At 41.3% G+C, this 16,541-nt stretch overlaps 3 protein-coding genes across 5 annotated transcripts; 2 read left to right on the forward strand and 1 right to left on the reverse strand.

Moving 5' to 3' along the window:
* The first annotated feature begins 3,561 nt into the window (after window positions 1–3,561).
* Window positions 3,562–5,897, forward strand: LOC130201746 (cannabinoid receptor type 1B-like). The gene has a single exon (XM_056426850.1). The coding sequence runs from the start codon at window positions 3,562–3,564 to the stop codon at window positions 4,990–4,992; it is 1,431 nt and encodes a 476-aa protein (XP_056282825.1). The 3' UTR covers window positions 4,993–5,897.
* A 798-nt stretch (window positions 5,898–6,695) lies between these two features.
* Window positions 6,696–9,263, forward strand: LOC130201214 (akirin-2-like). Of its 3 annotated transcripts, none has more exons than XM_056426007.1 (7): window positions 6,696–6,818; window positions 6,919–7,065; window positions 7,172–7,339; window positions 7,540–7,683; window positions 7,802–7,951; window positions 8,430–8,501; window positions 8,643–9,263. In XM_056426007.1, exons 3-7 carry the CDS (start codon window positions 7,174–7,176, stop codon window positions 8,651–8,653), a joined length of 543 nt encoding a protein of 180 aa, XP_056281982.1. In that variant the 5' UTR covers window positions 6,696–6,818; window positions 6,919–7,065; window positions 7,172–7,173; the 3' UTR covers window positions 8,654–9,263. The 3 variants fall into 3 exon arrangements, with proteins under 3 accessions (XP_056281982.1, XP_056281983.1, XP_056281981.1); XM_056426008.1 differs by having other exon boundaries at window positions 6,919–7,060; XM_056426006.1 differs by lacking the exon at window positions 6,919–7,065.
* A 265-nt stretch (window positions 9,264–9,528) lies between these two features.
* On the reverse strand, window positions 9,529–16,387 carry orc3 (origin recognition complex, subunit 3). The gene is made up of 20 exons (XM_056426005.1): window positions 16,033–16,387; window positions 15,836–15,893; window positions 15,657–15,754; window positions 14,509–14,647; window positions 13,879–13,983; window positions 13,615–13,769; window positions 13,379–13,518; window positions 12,922–13,081; window positions 12,454–12,567; window positions 12,182–12,315; window positions 11,924–11,987; window positions 11,714–11,830; window positions 11,513–11,592; window positions 11,054–11,187; window positions 10,801–10,892; window positions 10,589–10,686; window positions 10,343–10,484; window positions 10,146–10,262; window positions 9,860–9,939; window positions 9,529–9,727 (listed from the first exon to the last, which is right to left on the reverse strand). The coding sequence occupies exons 1-20, from the start codon at window positions 16,054–16,056 to the stop codon at window positions 9,622–9,624; spliced, it is 2,157 nt and encodes a 718-aa protein (XP_056281980.1). The 5' UTR covers window positions 16,057–16,387; the 3' UTR covers window positions 9,529–9,621.
* Between the last annotated feature and the right edge of the window lie 154 nt (window positions 16,388–16,541).

Raw genomic sequence — 16,541 nt, forward strand, 5'->3', positions numbered from 1 at the left:
AACAAACATGTCAAACTATATTGAATATCTTTAGTAAACATCACATTTGTTTCTCTTTCTTTTTGATGAAATGATCTGAATTGAGATTGGCTACAGTATAAAGTGCCTCCAGCTGGGGAGGAACAGAATATAGAAGTGGCAGATTAGGCAACTGTCAACTTCAACCACAACCTCCTTCCCTTCCCTTCTCGCCCTCCCTCCCCCCTCTCTCCCATCATCCACCCCCTCGACAGAAACACATCTGCTTTAGAGTCTCGTCTTGCAACATGCTGCATGTGTAAAATACTTCTCTCTCCCCGAGGAAGTAAAGAACAGTCTTGTGCAAAAGCTAAAAAAGAAAATCGAATAAAAATATACTTTAATTCACATGTTTTTGCATTCAAGTATATTGCTTGAATATGTCTACTTTGGAGGAATCAAGCCTGTGTGGACTCAAAGTAATGATATTATAATGAAGGCTGCCACTCAAATAACAACTGACTGTAAATGGAGAAGGATCAATACTAAATGAGGTGCATTATGGTGCTTTTCTTAAGGAATCCTGCTGTAAATCAATCACTGTAAATCACGTGCACTATTCACCACCAAGACAGATGGACGTGATGCAATAGCAGAAGCCTCCCATAACTGCAGGGCCCACATGATGGACGAGGATTTAGACAAATTGAAAGTACAAATCGCTGTAACGGCCGTGTTGGGGTCGTTGTCATTGCAGACAGCTTTGTCTTTGAAATCTCTCCCTCGCTCACTGATGCCTTGGTGAGAATGACACTGAAATATTGATGATAATTATTATGATGGATGCAGATTTCAAGACCCTCCCTCCCCCTGCTTCGAGAGATAATAGATGCAGCGTTCAAGCCAAAGCCACATTCAAACTTTGTCCTGATGACGAGGAAGATGTCAAAAAACAATGAATCAGAAGTCGCTTTACAAATATCTAAATGAAATGAAACCGTCATTAACGAGACATTTCACTTAATTTGTCTGGGTAAACTATCTTCATGTTGGTTGTACTGTTCTGCCACAAGTAATCAATAGCTGCTTGAATCGGCTTCAAACGCAGCATAACGAGTGTTCAGTAATTGGTTGGATGACTCCTCAGCCTCTTCTGTTCTGCCAAAACTAGATGCACTGGCATCATGTGCGCAGTCCTTCTTTGTTTTCCCATGATGTTGGATCACCAAATGTCATGTATTTTCCACAGCAAGATACATGTAATTTGGGAGATAGCTCTGCTGGGAGTGCATAGTGGAAATAATTGCCCAGCTGCGCAGGACAGGAAAAGGGCTCTTTATAGTGTGCATGTGACCCCCAACTGAAGTAAAAAAAAGAAAAATAGATTAATGGCGGATGAAATTCAATCAGGACTTTGAATAGCACTGTGGCTTTATAATTGCACTAAAATGTCGCTGTACAGTGGGGTTTTTAAACATTTTACTATCATGACATTACTGTAACATTACAAAAACGGTAAGAGGTATTCCCATACTTTACTTAATTAAATTAACTCAAGTTATTATGTTACATCATCAAGTACCAGCAACATGACTCTTTTCTGAGTGATATTATGATAGGTTTCATATTACTGGTTTAATTTCAACTGATGCATCAACAAGTAAAGCGCATGTTAATGTTGTCGCGTCATCGCTATATTTGTGATATGTGTAATGCACCTTTAAAGTACAATCGAGTCTTCATATTCATATTTAAGGACTTTACAGGAATGAATAATGCATTATTTATGTATTGTATCAGAGGCCAACTGTAAAACATTGTTAAATCCAATTGATTTTTAAATGCTCTATATCTGTGATTGAGTTGGACAGTACTTTTAACACAGCCCCACCCCTCCAAAACAAGTTTATTTGTATTTCTGTTATTGGATATCTATTATATTTTGTTCTAACAGGAAGTTAAACTGTACTTCTTAGTTTGTCACTTCAGTGGTTTTTAGAACATCTCACCAAAGGACCGCATTTGAGAATGAACCAGCTGGCTAACATTGGCACATTTACAGAAAAGTTGATTCATGTGTGATGTTCTTACAAATAATTAAAGGAGATACAACTGACATCTAGTTAAACCAGAACATTAATAAAGTGACTGTACTTTACATTTATTTGACAATGCATGACAAAATAAGTATGTATTCATGCCCATTATATATATCATAACATATTTTGTAGTTTGATGTATTAAAAACAAACAATGTCTGATCAGAATTATGGCAAAAAGAAGGTAGTATTGGAGTAATGTTGAACAACCTTAGGTTTGGCATTTCTACAAATTGGGTTTTAATCAGGTCAGAAGACATGAGAAAATACATTAAAAGAGTAATGGTAAATATTGCTATTGTTATTATACATATTCTAATTTAGACACTGAACTATGAAACCAATGGGTTGGTTTTCATGTCTTGCAGCAGCTGGTTAGCTCTTGTATAAATAGGTGTGGATGATGCTCAGAGATGCACTTTCGTCTGCGCTCAAACACCTCGCACCACGTGACCAGCAGGCGCACAAAAAGGAGCCTTAAACACCGCGCGCTCCCACAAACACAACCTCTCTCCACCCGCTGCCTGCCCGACTTTACTGTATGTGTATTGTCAGCCAAACGACCATTCCCCCGGCAAATCAGCTAAACAACTATTGTAATTTCTCACTTTGGCTTCCGGTTATTTGTGGAGTTGCTGCAACTGTTGGTGAAGGGAGTAAAGACAACAGACTGGTCCACTCCCAGTTTAATTCATTCTTTTTTTTCGTCATGGATCGTGGAAATATGTTTTTTCTTTCGAAATCAAGGTACGTTTTTTTGCGCTAATTTATCATTTATATTTTAATATTCTTTGGAGGTGCTTAATTTCTAATTTGTATTATTGGCCAGTTTATTCGCAAAGCTTTGATGCAAACAAACTGGTTTTCAGACAACATTAAATATCATTAAATAGTGTGCAATTGTTAGCCCACACTGTCTTTGCTCTTTTGCTCTATGTCTTACTCATGCAAACTTAATTGTTGATAATTGATATCATAATTACTGGTATCAAAATGTAAAAGGATCACTGGACAGCTATGTGTACTCTATCTCGATTCTCCCTCGATACCCAATTAAGCCAGCAATTATTAAGAGAAAGGCAGCTCAATTTTGGATGACCTGCTTTAATTAATAGAAAAGCCTGTCTGTCCTCAATACTTAATGCAATGATTTCCCCTGAGGCTGCACAGGTTTGTCATCAACTGTTCAGTTTCCCACTATTGTCTGGGATGCATCTGTTCTGTCAGCTGGCTGATACGCATATCCTCCCAATATCTCCCGGCAACTAATATATTTTCCATTATAATAAGCACTGATGTTACTTCATGTATTCAAATATTTTAATATCCATCTATAATTTCAACGTTATAAGATGTATTAAGTCATTTTTACGTTTAAAGTATTGCATTCCTTAGAGAAAAAAAAAAATCTAAATTGTTTCTTCACAGATGTCCTTGTGCCCGGACCTAATGCTGTTACACCACACTCCTCTCCACTGAGCATCTCTCCCGCCACCAACCAACCATGAAGCTGGCTTTGCGCAGGATAGCAGGCACTACGATGAGTACATTAACAACAAGTGTCCAGTATCATGGCTCCAACGACGCCAGCTATGACGACACCGCCATCGACTCGAGTCTAATCAAGAACCGATTCCACTTTGAGAAGCCTCAATCTGTCTCAATTAGTAGCTCCTTCCCCGGACTGATCCCTGTAAATAAGGAGGTCATTTACAGCGGCCTCCCTCCCATTTTCTCCACCAATGTATCAGACTTTCTGTTAAACAATGGCACCTCTGTGGAAAGTGGAGGGGCGACACAGTGTGGGGAGGACTTTGTGGACAACATGGAGTGCTTCATGATTCTGACTCCCAGTCAGCAGCTTGCAGTCGCCATCTTGGCGCTCACCCTGGGAACATTTACGGTGCTGGAGAACCTCATGGTGCTGTGTGTGATCCTGCACTCCCAGACGCTTCGATCTCGGCCTTCCTACAACTTCATCGGCAGCCTGGCTGTGGCCGATCTGATAGGCAGCATCATTTTTGTCTACAGCTTCCTGGATTTCCATGTCCTCCACAGGAAGGACAGCCCCAACATGTTCCTCTTCAAGCTGGCCGGGGTCATTGCCTCCTTCACCGCCTCTGTCGGCAGTCTGTTTCTCACTGCGATCGACCGCTACATCTCCATCCACAGGCCAATGTCGTACAAACGCATCGTCACAAAGACGAAAGCGGTCATTGCCTTCAGTGTGATGTGGGCCATTTCCATCGTCTTCTCTCTGCTGCCACTGCTGGGGTGGAACTGCAAGCGTCTCAACTCGGTCTGCTCTGACATTTTTCCTCTAATCGACGAGAAGTACCTGATGTTCTGGATCGGCATGACGATTATCTTGGTCCTTTTCATCATCTACGCCTACATATACATCCTCTGGAAATCCCACCACCATGCTGTTCGTATGCTGAGCCGCAGCTCCCAAAGAAGTGTGATCGTCTACACGCCAGAGGGGACTAAAGTGCAGACGGTGAGGCCTGAGCAGGCCCGGATGGACCTCCGCCTGGCCAAAACCTTGGTTCTGATCCTGGTGGCCCTTATCATCTGCTGGGGCCCACTTCTATCCCTCATGGTTTATGACCTCTTTGGGAAGGTGAATGACTTCATGAAGACCGTGTTTGCTTTTTGCAGCATGCTCACACTGCTCAACTCCACCGTGAACCCTGTGATCTACGCCATGAGGAGCAAGGACCTGCGCCGGGCCTTCCTCAACATCTGCCACGTGTGCCAGGGAGCGACGCAGCCTCTGGACAACAGCGCCGAGAGTGACTGGAACAGCAGGAGTGTGAGAGGCACAGCAAGCGGGGCGGGAAAAGATAGAGCCGGCTGTGGAACACCTCGAGTGAAAGTAGCCCAAGTTATCGTTTCTGGAATGACTGAGACTGCTACTGCCGAGCCGGTCTAAGAGAGAAGCTGCCTTGCTCTGAAACAACTGTGAAGTGATTGTAGAATAGCCCCAATCCCCCTAGTGCACTGCTCTGTAACTGTGAAATGTGCCAAAAATGATTTAGATACAGAACTGAATAACAAGTGTCCGTTGCTTTCAAGCTGAAATCTGTAATATATTATTATAGCTGTATGGTGGAGCGCAATGAAAATCTGAAAACTGTGCATTATCTCTTTACTCTGTTGTTGAAAAATGGTTTGTTACATTACACAAGTCTGATGATGTTGATGTCAATTGGATTTTTTCCCCCCAGTAAACAATATACTGGTATTCACAAGAACCAGTTGTTGTTGTTGTTGCATCAACCGTTAGACTCGCAACACTCCGTCACCTTTGCTGTAGTTTGAATATGCGTGAGGTTACAGATTTCAGTTGTAAGGCAAATATGGCATCCATTTTGTTCCTTCTTTTTTCACATTACATCATAGTGGCATTAATGCAAAGTGAAACTGTGTCTACCTTCATGCAACATGTAAGTTTCGAATGACAGAACACTGCTTGTAAGTCAAATTAGCATCCCATTTTAGTGATTTGAAATCAGCTATTGATGAAGACCATAATATTGTGACTCTTCGCATTTTATTTATTGTTATTTTACTTTATGTATTACATATTTTTATACTATTATTTTGAAAAGCAAAATGGTGAGTCATACATTAAAATAAGAACAGTTTTTTGATCAAATCAAAACTACTGTTGTGATTTGAGAATGTAACATACTTGCTTATAACACAAGTGCTTGTGAAACCGTTACAGCATTTTGTGAGGAGCTACACTATTTATGTGAAGCATCCATTGTGCCATTGTGTCTCATAACAGTGTGTATAAGCAGAGACAAGAGTTCAATAAATATATAAAATGTGTCTATTTTTTATCTTAATTTGTCAACATATCAGGTGCCCTTTTTCAATAAAACAATACATTCTCAGAAAAACATCACATTCTCACCTGCAGCTAATAAAAGGGTATTTATTGAAAGCTGTAGGCCAGCCCCTTTTCGCTCGATTGATTTGGTTTAATTCAATTAGATTCAACTTTAACGATTAAATTAGAGTACAAGTACTGAGATAACTATATGTGGTTACCATCAACTAGAATGGCACAAAGCAGTAAAGTGCAGAGTAATGTACACATCTAGAGTGCTAATATATACAATATGCAGCAGGCTAAGGACTAGATATGAACACGCTATGATAGATACAGTATGAACATGTGCAGCACTTACAGTACGCTAAATATATAGTGCAAAATAAGTACAGGGCAGTTACTTGTGACACCCTGAGCAGTGCCTGTTGTTTTTCCTCGTCACAGGCCATAGTCAAGTGGACGGAATTATTTTATGCAACACTGCCCTCCCGTGGAGACAAAAGAGACACCATCCATCCATTGTCTATTATTTTCCATCTACTGATCATACTGATGACTGGGGTTACAGCATAACGAGGCTCAACTATAACTACAACAACTCTAACACGTTTATGTTGCATAATGTAGAGATACTACGTTAAATAGGCCAGGTAACGAGGACGACATCCACCTCTCAGTTATCCTTATTCGCCGTTTGACTACATGCCCCAGAATGCCGTGCGGCGCATTTTGCACGTGACCTTAGGAGCGAGAGAAGCCGACAGATCAGAAACAAGCAGCTAAGTTGCGTCGACTCGCGGAACAGCAGACAGTTGGCCCGCAGCCGGCGGATCGTCACTTCAACTTTTGGGAAGCAACTTTTAGAACAACTGGGGTTGTTGACCGCAGTTTGACGGACTAGCTTCCACCCTAATAAGGTAAGAAACTGTTTCATTAAAATATACACCGGAGCGCACTGCTCCATTAGGGACTGCCAAAGCTAACGTTAGCTTTGTTTTCTTTTTGACTATTTGCTAGCAAAGCGCAGCTCGCGTTAGCTTGGTAGCCAATATTAAAACGCCTGCGCTGCGCAGTGTGGTGAGCGTGCGCTGCTCGGAGGAGTGATCTGGTTTTAGCAGAACAAGTCACACTGTAACGAGGCAGGCGTGTTGAAGAATAGGTATGGTGAGTCGTTATCTGAAATAACAGAGGCGATCGCTTCATTTCTCGCTTCATTAATGTTCTGTTTCGTTGTTTTTCACCCCCACCTCTCCTTTTTAAAACCCTGAAGTCATGGCGTGTGGAGCCACCCTAAAGAGGACCATGGATTTCGATCCTCTGATGAGCCCGACGTCCCCTAAAAGACGAAGATGCATCCCCGTGTCACAGTCGTCCACTCGGAAGTATCTTAGCATGGAGCCCTCGCCATTTGGAGAGTCGTCGTCAAGGCTTAGTGCAGGTAATGTTGGCCAAGTTGGCCTGCTTGGTTACCAGCCAGGGGCTTGAGCGGCATTAGCACGTTAAACCAAGATAACCAGTAAACAGAGAAGCATACCAATGTTAAAGTTGAGTTGTCGTCTCCTAACATGTCAGCTTTTTTTAGTCCTCACTGATCGACTGCTGTTTTTCTGTTTTTTGTACTTTCTTTTGTCCCACTAGAACAAATCCTCAACAGCATCAAGCAGGAGTACAAACGCATTCAGAAGAGGAAGCATCTGGATGCAGGCTACCACCATTCAGAGTGCTGCTATTCTCCAGAGTCCCCATCCCAGTCGTCTACTATGAATGTGTCCAGCATGCCAGGTTGGTTGAGTAACACACTGCCCACCGGAGAGGCCGCTCCAGAATCACTAACGTGGACTCGGGCAACTAGAAATACCATACATGCCATGATTCTTAGGTTTTTGTTTGATTTGCACAGGGACATCTACTGGAGGCGTTTCTCCTACTAGAAAAGAACAGCCATTATTCACTCTGAGACAAGTTGGAATGATCTGTGAACGCCTGCTGAAAGAAAAGGAAGACACTGTGCGGGAGGAGTATGAGGAGACCATGACTTCAAAACTAGCAGGTTGGTACACATGGAGCACGTTTTTATGACTCAGAACGACAGATGAACCATCAGAGCAAAACCTAAAAGGTGTCAAATGATCACACAAGCCGGAAAGAGCAAATGTTTGGCGTAGCTGGCAGTAGTTGGTCGGTTAATGCACTTATCTTTGCATCACTATCCATCACGATCAGGATATTTAACTCATTGAATCTTTGAAATGTAAAATTCTAATGGTACAAGAGCCCATAGTCATGTCTTAAAGTGCTTTTATGTACTGTACTCGGCAAACATAGCAATCAAATCCTCAAAGTTGTGACATAGCAGGCGTGTTGTTTACTTTTTCCCACTTTAAACAGAATTTAATTGATTCCTGACCGTCAATGTTTGACCCATACGATAGTTATTACATGTCAATAGGGAAATTGTAACTTGGACTAAAACGGTTTGTGGTTCATTGCACAATCGTTATTCTTATATCCGGTCATGTATATTTCAGAACAATACGACACCTTTGTGAAGTTCACACATGATCAGTTGATGCGACGATTCGGGGAGCAACCTGCAAGCTGTGAGTTAATTTAATAAGTTCCACATTCCTGTCTCGCTGGCAACCCTTTGAGAGTCTGGGATCTTGGTTTGAGCTCTGCCTTTTGAAGTTGAAAGTAAAAAGTCTGGTTTTTGGATTTTGTCTCCTCTCCCTCTTCACCAGATGTTTCCTGAGTGTGGCCCAGAAGTCTTTTGCAAGACGTCCTTCTCTTGCTGCAAGCTATCATGTGATATCAAGAAAGAAGAAAACAAGCTCATCATTGTAAGAGATTCAGTTTAGCTAGTTTAAATGAAACTTTTCTTACCGTGCCATATTTCTGTCTTTGGGCTAAGGTTTATATGAAGCTGTTGTCAGTTGTTACCACTCCGTTAGCAACTAGGTGCTTCCTTATGTAAATGAATGGACCCTCTTACCAGTGGCCTATGTTCCTCCTGCTGTACGTGTATCTACAGTTCTCACTTTTGTAATGATTCCCAGCATTCCAGGCTTTGTCACTTGTTTTTTTGGTTTGTTACATGTAAATATGATAAAGCAGTGCAAGAGTTTTACTTACGGTTTGCTGGTCAATCTGAGAGGAAGGGGAAGAAACAGAACAGAGCGAATGTCTTTGCATTTTGTCCTCAGTTCATTGCTTTTTAAATTGAGCATAAAGTGATTCGATTCTTATGGGGATTCTCCCTACCAGTGTTTTTATTTATTTTGACTTGTTTCGCTGGTATCACTTTGAAACCAATGTACTTATTGGGAAAAAAAATAAAAATCGTTTTGATGCATGTGATGACATTTCTATGGTACTGATGTTTTGGTTAACTGATCTTTTGTAAGAATATTGGTTCAAGTTCATTCAATTTCACCAATATTGTCTGTCAAGTAACTTATACTATGCATCTGTATTTGAGCTGTGCCTTCAGTATAGGAAAGTTTGCTCAGCCTTTAAGACTCACTGCTGGTACTATAAACATCTTGTGGAAACCGAAATGATCTCTGTACTATCATTAAATGTTTTGCTTAATACACAGCTATGAGTAAAAAAAACATGGGACCATGATTATCAGTCAATATTCGCATATATTTTATTGGGAGGGATGAAACAAAGTTGTTTCTTATAAGCGCTTAAATAAAAGGAGTCAGATCTTCTTGGTCAGCAGCCTCCCCACGTGAGTCGAGCCACGTGGTCAGTCTTCTGTTTGGTGGACTTTATGAAGCCCAGGAATTCGAGCTCAGACACGGCTCGAATGAAACGGGCGCTGGAACACACTAAGGAACATAAGTTCTCATTGTTGATCATCCATAGCAGAAACATTTACAATGTTTTTTTGGAGTCAAATTCTTCACAACGAGTAATAAGATGGTGGATAATGTTTGTAGAAGAAGGATACTGTTTGACATCATCCACTTTCCCAAAGTTGTCAGAACCTGGGTCATTACCCTCAGCAGCAGAAACCACAGTGGAATAGGCCTGAAAACAAATAAACAGGTTCTGTCATTCTGGACCGGTGTTTTTCAGATCAATAATGTGAAACATTGATCCAAAACACCTCAAGAGAATAAAACAAACTTCCAACCATTAAAGTTTGATCATTTTTTTGTTGTCCTTAAAAGATGTTGGTTGGTGCAGTTAAATTACCGTATTGGACAAATATGACAGTCTGTATACAAACTAACCTCCAGCCAGTCGTAGAGGTTTATCAGCCGGCCGCACTCCAGATGGAGTTTGTACACGATGCAGACGTCAGGAGCAGCGTTAGAGACAATCCCATCCTCGGTCTTTAGGCGGTCATTCTGGAAGAGGCTCCAATAAGTACTTCCATTGCTCGTGTCAAGATAGCTGCACACCTGATAAGATGAAGAGGCACGAGTACCTGAAGATAATAGTAGGGGATGTTGAGTGCAGCCTGAATGGAGGTGCGAGGGGTTGCGTTCAGATGGCGTCTCACAGTGGCAGAAGAAGTGTAGTAGCAAACTTCATTCAGCGTCTGAGACTCTGGGGCAGACAGGTGACTCCTGTGTGGGAGGGAGAGAAGATGGATTCATAATCATAGTTATGCAATTAAATAATTGTAAAAACATGGTTTCTTTCAGCAGAGTAAGAAGTTAATATGTCTGACTTCACTAAGCTGTCGATAAACTCAAGAGCTTCATTTCGCAGAGTCTCGAACAGACTCAGTTTCTTGGATCTCCGAGACTCGTTCATCTCCAGCAGCGTCTAGAATACATGAGAATTACAATTGTCAATTTCTGAATTATAAACATCAACGAGGTGAAAAATATGTTCGCAGAAAGGCTGTGACGATCAAATTCTTCATGAACACAAACAAACCTTCTGCAATTGGAACAGATCCGTTTTCTTCTGAAGATTTTTCACTGGAGAGGGGATGCTGTCCGCCACACTGGGGGGAGGTTCAGCAGCTACTGCCATTAGCAACACGGGAAAATAATGTCACGGTGTGTTGCCAATTCAATTACTAAAGTAAGAACAGAAACTATCCCAGGGTCAAAGCAGAATAGAGCGTGGAAATCTCTAATTATAGAACATCATCATGTGGGTGCCCTGCCTAACTTTTATAACTTACTGTCCAACTGCTTAAATTTGGCGAGCATGTCTTCCAGCTGGACAAGAGCCACCTTTATGTTCTTCGACTTGGCAGCCTGCAGAATCTCCTCACACCTCTGGAGCAGAGAAATCAGCTGATCTTTAGCCAGCATCCTGAAGGGGCAAAGGCACAGAATCAACACCTGTTTGTTCATAATAAAAGCCAGAGTAAAAAAAAAAAGTACAGTTCTGTCATACTATATATTAATGGCTATTCGGCCCCCAGGAAGATCAACACTAAACCAGATAGCCTTGAATATGTTGTCATTTAGTAGTAAAAATGAACTTAGCTAAGGAGCTGTACTGTATATTACTCCAAATGAGACATGGTTACAGTAACGCATCACAACTGGACTTTAGGAGTACTGAATCTCCAAACAGTGGGCACAGATCAAAAGGACCTTCAGCGAAGAATGATTTGTTGGTGCTACAGCCTTACTTGAGAAGCTTCATGGCGGACTGGTAGTCGTCATTCTCCCATACGTTCTTGTCCAGACAAATTAAATGAAGCTCTCTGATCTGTAACACACATAACATCCTGTGACACATCAAGCCACAAAAACAACCTGCCACAATTACAACAATGAAAAAACTGTCTCAAACTTTTGTTCTCTACACTTCTACAGCAGTAATTTCTTGCCTGTTTTCCAAGGGGGTACCGAGGTAATGACGAGGTCAGAGTGTGGAGACATCTCAGGATGGGATAATAGTTCTTGTGATATTCGCTAAGGTTCTTTATCAGCTTCTGACAAACCTCCTATCAGAAAAACTCACGCATTAGATTCTGCCCGGGTACGTGCACTCATTAATGGCCAATGCATCAGGTGCCGAGATAAAACAAAGAATGTACCTTTAAATGAGTGTCATCCGTGAGCAGATTGACTTGGTCCTGAGGTTCCTGCTCCTCCACATACCTGTGGAAACACACAGGTTGAACTTGCTTTAAAGGCTTAGTTTTACACTTTAAAAGCTAAACATACAACAAGCTACCAACCCACAAGAACAACTTAAAAGTTACATGTGGTTTCACTGCTTGCATCCAAACGAAGTGGAATAATCAGTTTAATGTTGTGTTTAACAAGTCCACTTTGAGTGTGTGTGTGTGTACCTCTTGAACGACTGCAGCTGCCTGATGCTCTCCAAGTCTTGGTGACCAAGCTGCATCACATTCAGCAGAGCCGCTTTCTTTTCACAGCACAATACGCTGAGAGGCTGAGAGTGAAAGTGCTCCAGCAGGGCCAACTGCACCACGACAGAGCAGAATGTTTGTATCCCACATGTTGAGCGGAGGAACTGAATTAGATCTACAGACAGATCACCGGTACGAACAGAGGATACCACGATAAGACACATACTGGAGGTTTGAAGGTTACTCTATACCTGAATGCCCTTGATGAAGTTTCTCACTGAGAAGTCATGGTAGAGGAAGATGCTGATCAGCACCTGCATCACTTTACCATTGAGCTTAAAAGGGAACTTAGGCGTCAGAATCAACTGGAAACAGACAAGACAAAGAAATACAATTAACTTCTGGGCATTTCTCTTTAAAAAAAGCCAACACGACAGCCATATTGTAAAATCAAAAGCAAACAACAAAATGACAGTTCTAACATGTATTATGCATCAATATTTAGCAGTATATGATCCAGATTTGGCTTCTCAGATTAATAAACATAACTTTATAATATATTATGTAATATAATCTATTGCAGAGGCTATATTAAATATTGTCAAATATGACAGATTTTACCACTGTGACAATACAAAATTGGATGAGAGAGACGATTTTACTTTCCACCATATTTCCTGAATGTATTTCCCCTGTACTGTATGAGAGGGAAACACTACCTTGTCTATGACTGTGGCCAGGTGCTGTGTACAGGAGAGGGACTGGAAGAGCTCTATACACAGCAGGGAGGACACAGAGTGGGGCAGCATATGTTGGATGGTGCTGGGAGATGTGGCGATACCGAAGATGAACATCAGCGGAAGACGTTCAATGTAGCGGCTGTTGAATGGAGAACATGTTCATGGAAATAATGTTTTTACATTTTAAATTACAAAGCAGAATCAAAACTGGATCAATTAAAAGACAATGTTCTGAACAAGGTGTGGGATGAACAGACTGAGTGGGTCACTTTGTTTCACTAGTTCAGGTGTATGAGAAGGTGGAAACAAAAGCAGATTTATTTCAAAGTTTGCCAAATATTTTATTGTAATTCTGTAAAAAATAAAAAAACGGAACAAAATTGTAAAAAAATGTCAACGCAACAGTGAAGTTGATGAGCTCAACATTGATAGTTACCTGCAGATTAATATGAAGTCCTGAAGAACTCTTGGGTTGAAAGCCTCCAGATCTTTGAAAATAATCACGAGGGGCGGCGGCTGCGGATCATCTCTGACGGCAGAACTACGCTTTTTTCCAGGACTGACAGTGTTGGATTTCTGAAATAAAAATGTGCTTTCAGGTGATCAAACTATTTTTATGGACCCAATTGCAAATCCCAACGAATGTACACTAGTTGTGCGTAACAGCCTCACCTTTGTTTTGGCATTGTACCAAGCACAGAGTGTACTGAGGGAGCAGTGCACGCTCTTATTGAGCTGAGCACTAGCCTGCTCAGCCTCTTCCTCGTCATCATCCACAACAGTATCCATTAACCTCTCCAGGACCCTCTTCATCAAATGTTTCAATGCTGAAATAATAGAGCAAACAAGAGAAAGACTTGAAGGCATAAATGATTGTCCATGACAAAATTATGATTTACCCGCGACCATTCCTACTTAAAAATAGCAATCCTTTACCTCCACACTCTTTGGCCTGAACAGATGCCACATGAGGAGATACAGACTGCTGCAGCAGGTCCGACAGACTCTGGAAGGTCATGTCATGGTCCGGGACATTCACACCTACGGATGATATCAAAAGGAAGATGGCAGACAAAATGTATTATTCAATTTAAGATTAGCATTAAACCATCAACAGGCATATCACAAGATTGATGTTTTTATTAAATTGATAGTCTAGCTCAGGGGTCAGGAACCTATGGCTCGCGAGCCATATATGACTCTTCCGGTGACGGCATATGGCTCCCAGACAATTCTGAGTTGAAAAAATAAAAAAAAATAAAAATAAAAAACCCCAGATTACAGCACAAGTCATTTAAGGTCCCTTTTCTTAAAGAGCACGTCTTTGTTCTTTTATTAAACTAAACAGCCGTCTGTTATTGATCGTATCTAACCAACAACATGTCATTTGTCTCTACGTGTCGCGTTAACACTTCTCGGCTCTCAGTCTCGCGCGGCGCAAAGCTCCGATGCCGGCGTGTGTGGGGGGCGGAACAAGGAAAAAGTCACCTGCAAAAAGGTTCCTGACCCCTGGTTTAGATAAATAAACAAATATCACATGCAACTGCTTTAAAAAAAAACACATACCGAGCACAAGAGCCGCTGTGGGAATCTCACTGGCCCTCATCTGTGAAGCCCAGTCACTGTGTTGGCGAGTGGACGAGCACTTCCTCGTGAAGTCCAGCAAGCTGTCCAAGATGTTCCTGTTGAGTTCATCCTGTAACGCCTTACATACAGCAGAACATATATATAAAAATGCATTTGTTGAAAGTCTTATTTTCTCTCCCAAACTCAAACAATTGTTTTTGAGACCCTGTTTAATGCTTTCCATCACCTTCAAAGGGTTTTGTTCAAAAGAATGCACCGTTGAGTTTTGTTGAGCCATTTTCACAGCAGCTATTTTGCCGTGACATAGCAGGGTGACCACAGGTGTAACTGATTAAATTAATTACGCTCCCATTCTATCGAGTGTGTCATTCCAATGAGCCAGCATGCACAACACCAGGTCCTTAGCCCCCCTCCAAAAGGCAACAGGGGCTTAATTAATGTTAATAATTACACCTGTGCGAATTTCAAGGATTGAAGAGTGTCCTTTTAAAAAAATATTTAAATTGTTCTAAAATATGGGTGACACAAAGTGAAATTGTTTGAAAAGGCATACTGGGGCTGTATCTCACATCTGGTTGTCTTGGGGTCACTGCTTTGGTTGTGTATAATGTGAACTAGATTTAATGGTTGTTATAACTGACTTAATGGTGTGTATTACTTACCTTTAATGGTTTTATTACTTGCTTTTTATGGTGTGTATTACTTAATTGTAAATCGTTTTAAATACTTATTTTTAAAATAGTAAATTTTTCTTAATTGTTATGTGCTGTAACTTTGAATTATGTGTATTTATCCTGTGCTGTTTGTTATTGTTTTTTGTTGTAAGGTCTGTCAAGAGACTACAGATGCAAAACAGCTGAAGCTACACTCCGGTACATCAAATGGTGACATTTATGTTTTAACTGTACACAGTCCCCTTTAAATAATAATAATAATAATAATAGAGACACTACCAATGGGGATTGAAATATTTCATATATAAAAGTAATTAAAATGTTTATAATGTATAAACATGTAGCAAATAATGACACCACCATATCCGAGACGAACTATATTTTACACACTTAACTTTGACCAAAGGTGTAATTGTACGTTGGATGGCCAACATGTTGAATATGTGTTCTTACCTCTGTGTCGGTTTTAATTTTGTCCCACAGATCATGACACAGTTTGAATCGTAGCTCACTGTTCTCAGCACCGTCGCAGCCACGGACGAAGTGATCCTCTGTGGAGAAAACACACGTGAGTGCCCCGTCGGGACCTCTCAAGTCAGGACGTTTCCCCTTGACACAATAACTCTACGCACCCAAACTGAGCGTGGTCTTCTTATTCTTCTTCGCAGTTGGCTTGAACACAAAGCAGCCCTGAAATATCGACGGCCATAAGTTACAAACAAAAGACACCAAACTGTGATATTGACCATATTGTGTCTGCCGAGCGAGTTTCGTGAGGCTTTCTGAAGCTCGACGTTATCTGCGACATGACGTCAGAATAGTTCGTTACCTTCGACACAGATGAAGTGGACATCTTGCAACGACTGCTTTATTTGTGGGATAGCGCTGCCGTCCGGATAGAAGAGAAATACATGTCATGGAAATCTGCCTGTTGTATATTTAAACAAACTCCCGACTGCCTCCCGCCAATGTGACGTTTACGGAAAGAGTTGCGTTCAGCTGATAAACGGTCACGTGCTTGTGGTCGCAGCTAAGCTTGGTCAGGTTTTAAGTTATCCGGCATGATTGACGCTGTCATGAAAACATTGAAATGACTAATGACATTTTTAAGATTCGAGCATCATTTTAATTTACTTACATTATTCCTCACCGTAGTTTTAATTGCGGTGGATGTTTTTTAAACATTGCTGCTCTTGAACACCCCCGACCCTTCATTGGAACCCTGGTTTCCCTGTTGAGGCCTCTGCCTGCAGGTCGACAGGTCCAAATCTGTTCTGTTGGTTGCAGTGTTTAATATTAATATTCAAAGATGCCAAGCATGACAAAAGAATGAATCCC

Source organism: Pseudoliparis swirei, chromosome 11 (genome assembly GCF_029220125.1).
Source record: "Pseudoliparis swirei isolate HS2019 ecotype Mariana Trench chromosome 11, NWPU_hadal_v1, whole genome shotgun sequence".
NCBI classification, from domain to species: Eukaryota; Metazoa; Chordata; class Actinopteri; order Perciformes; family Liparidae; genus Pseudoliparis; species Pseudoliparis swirei.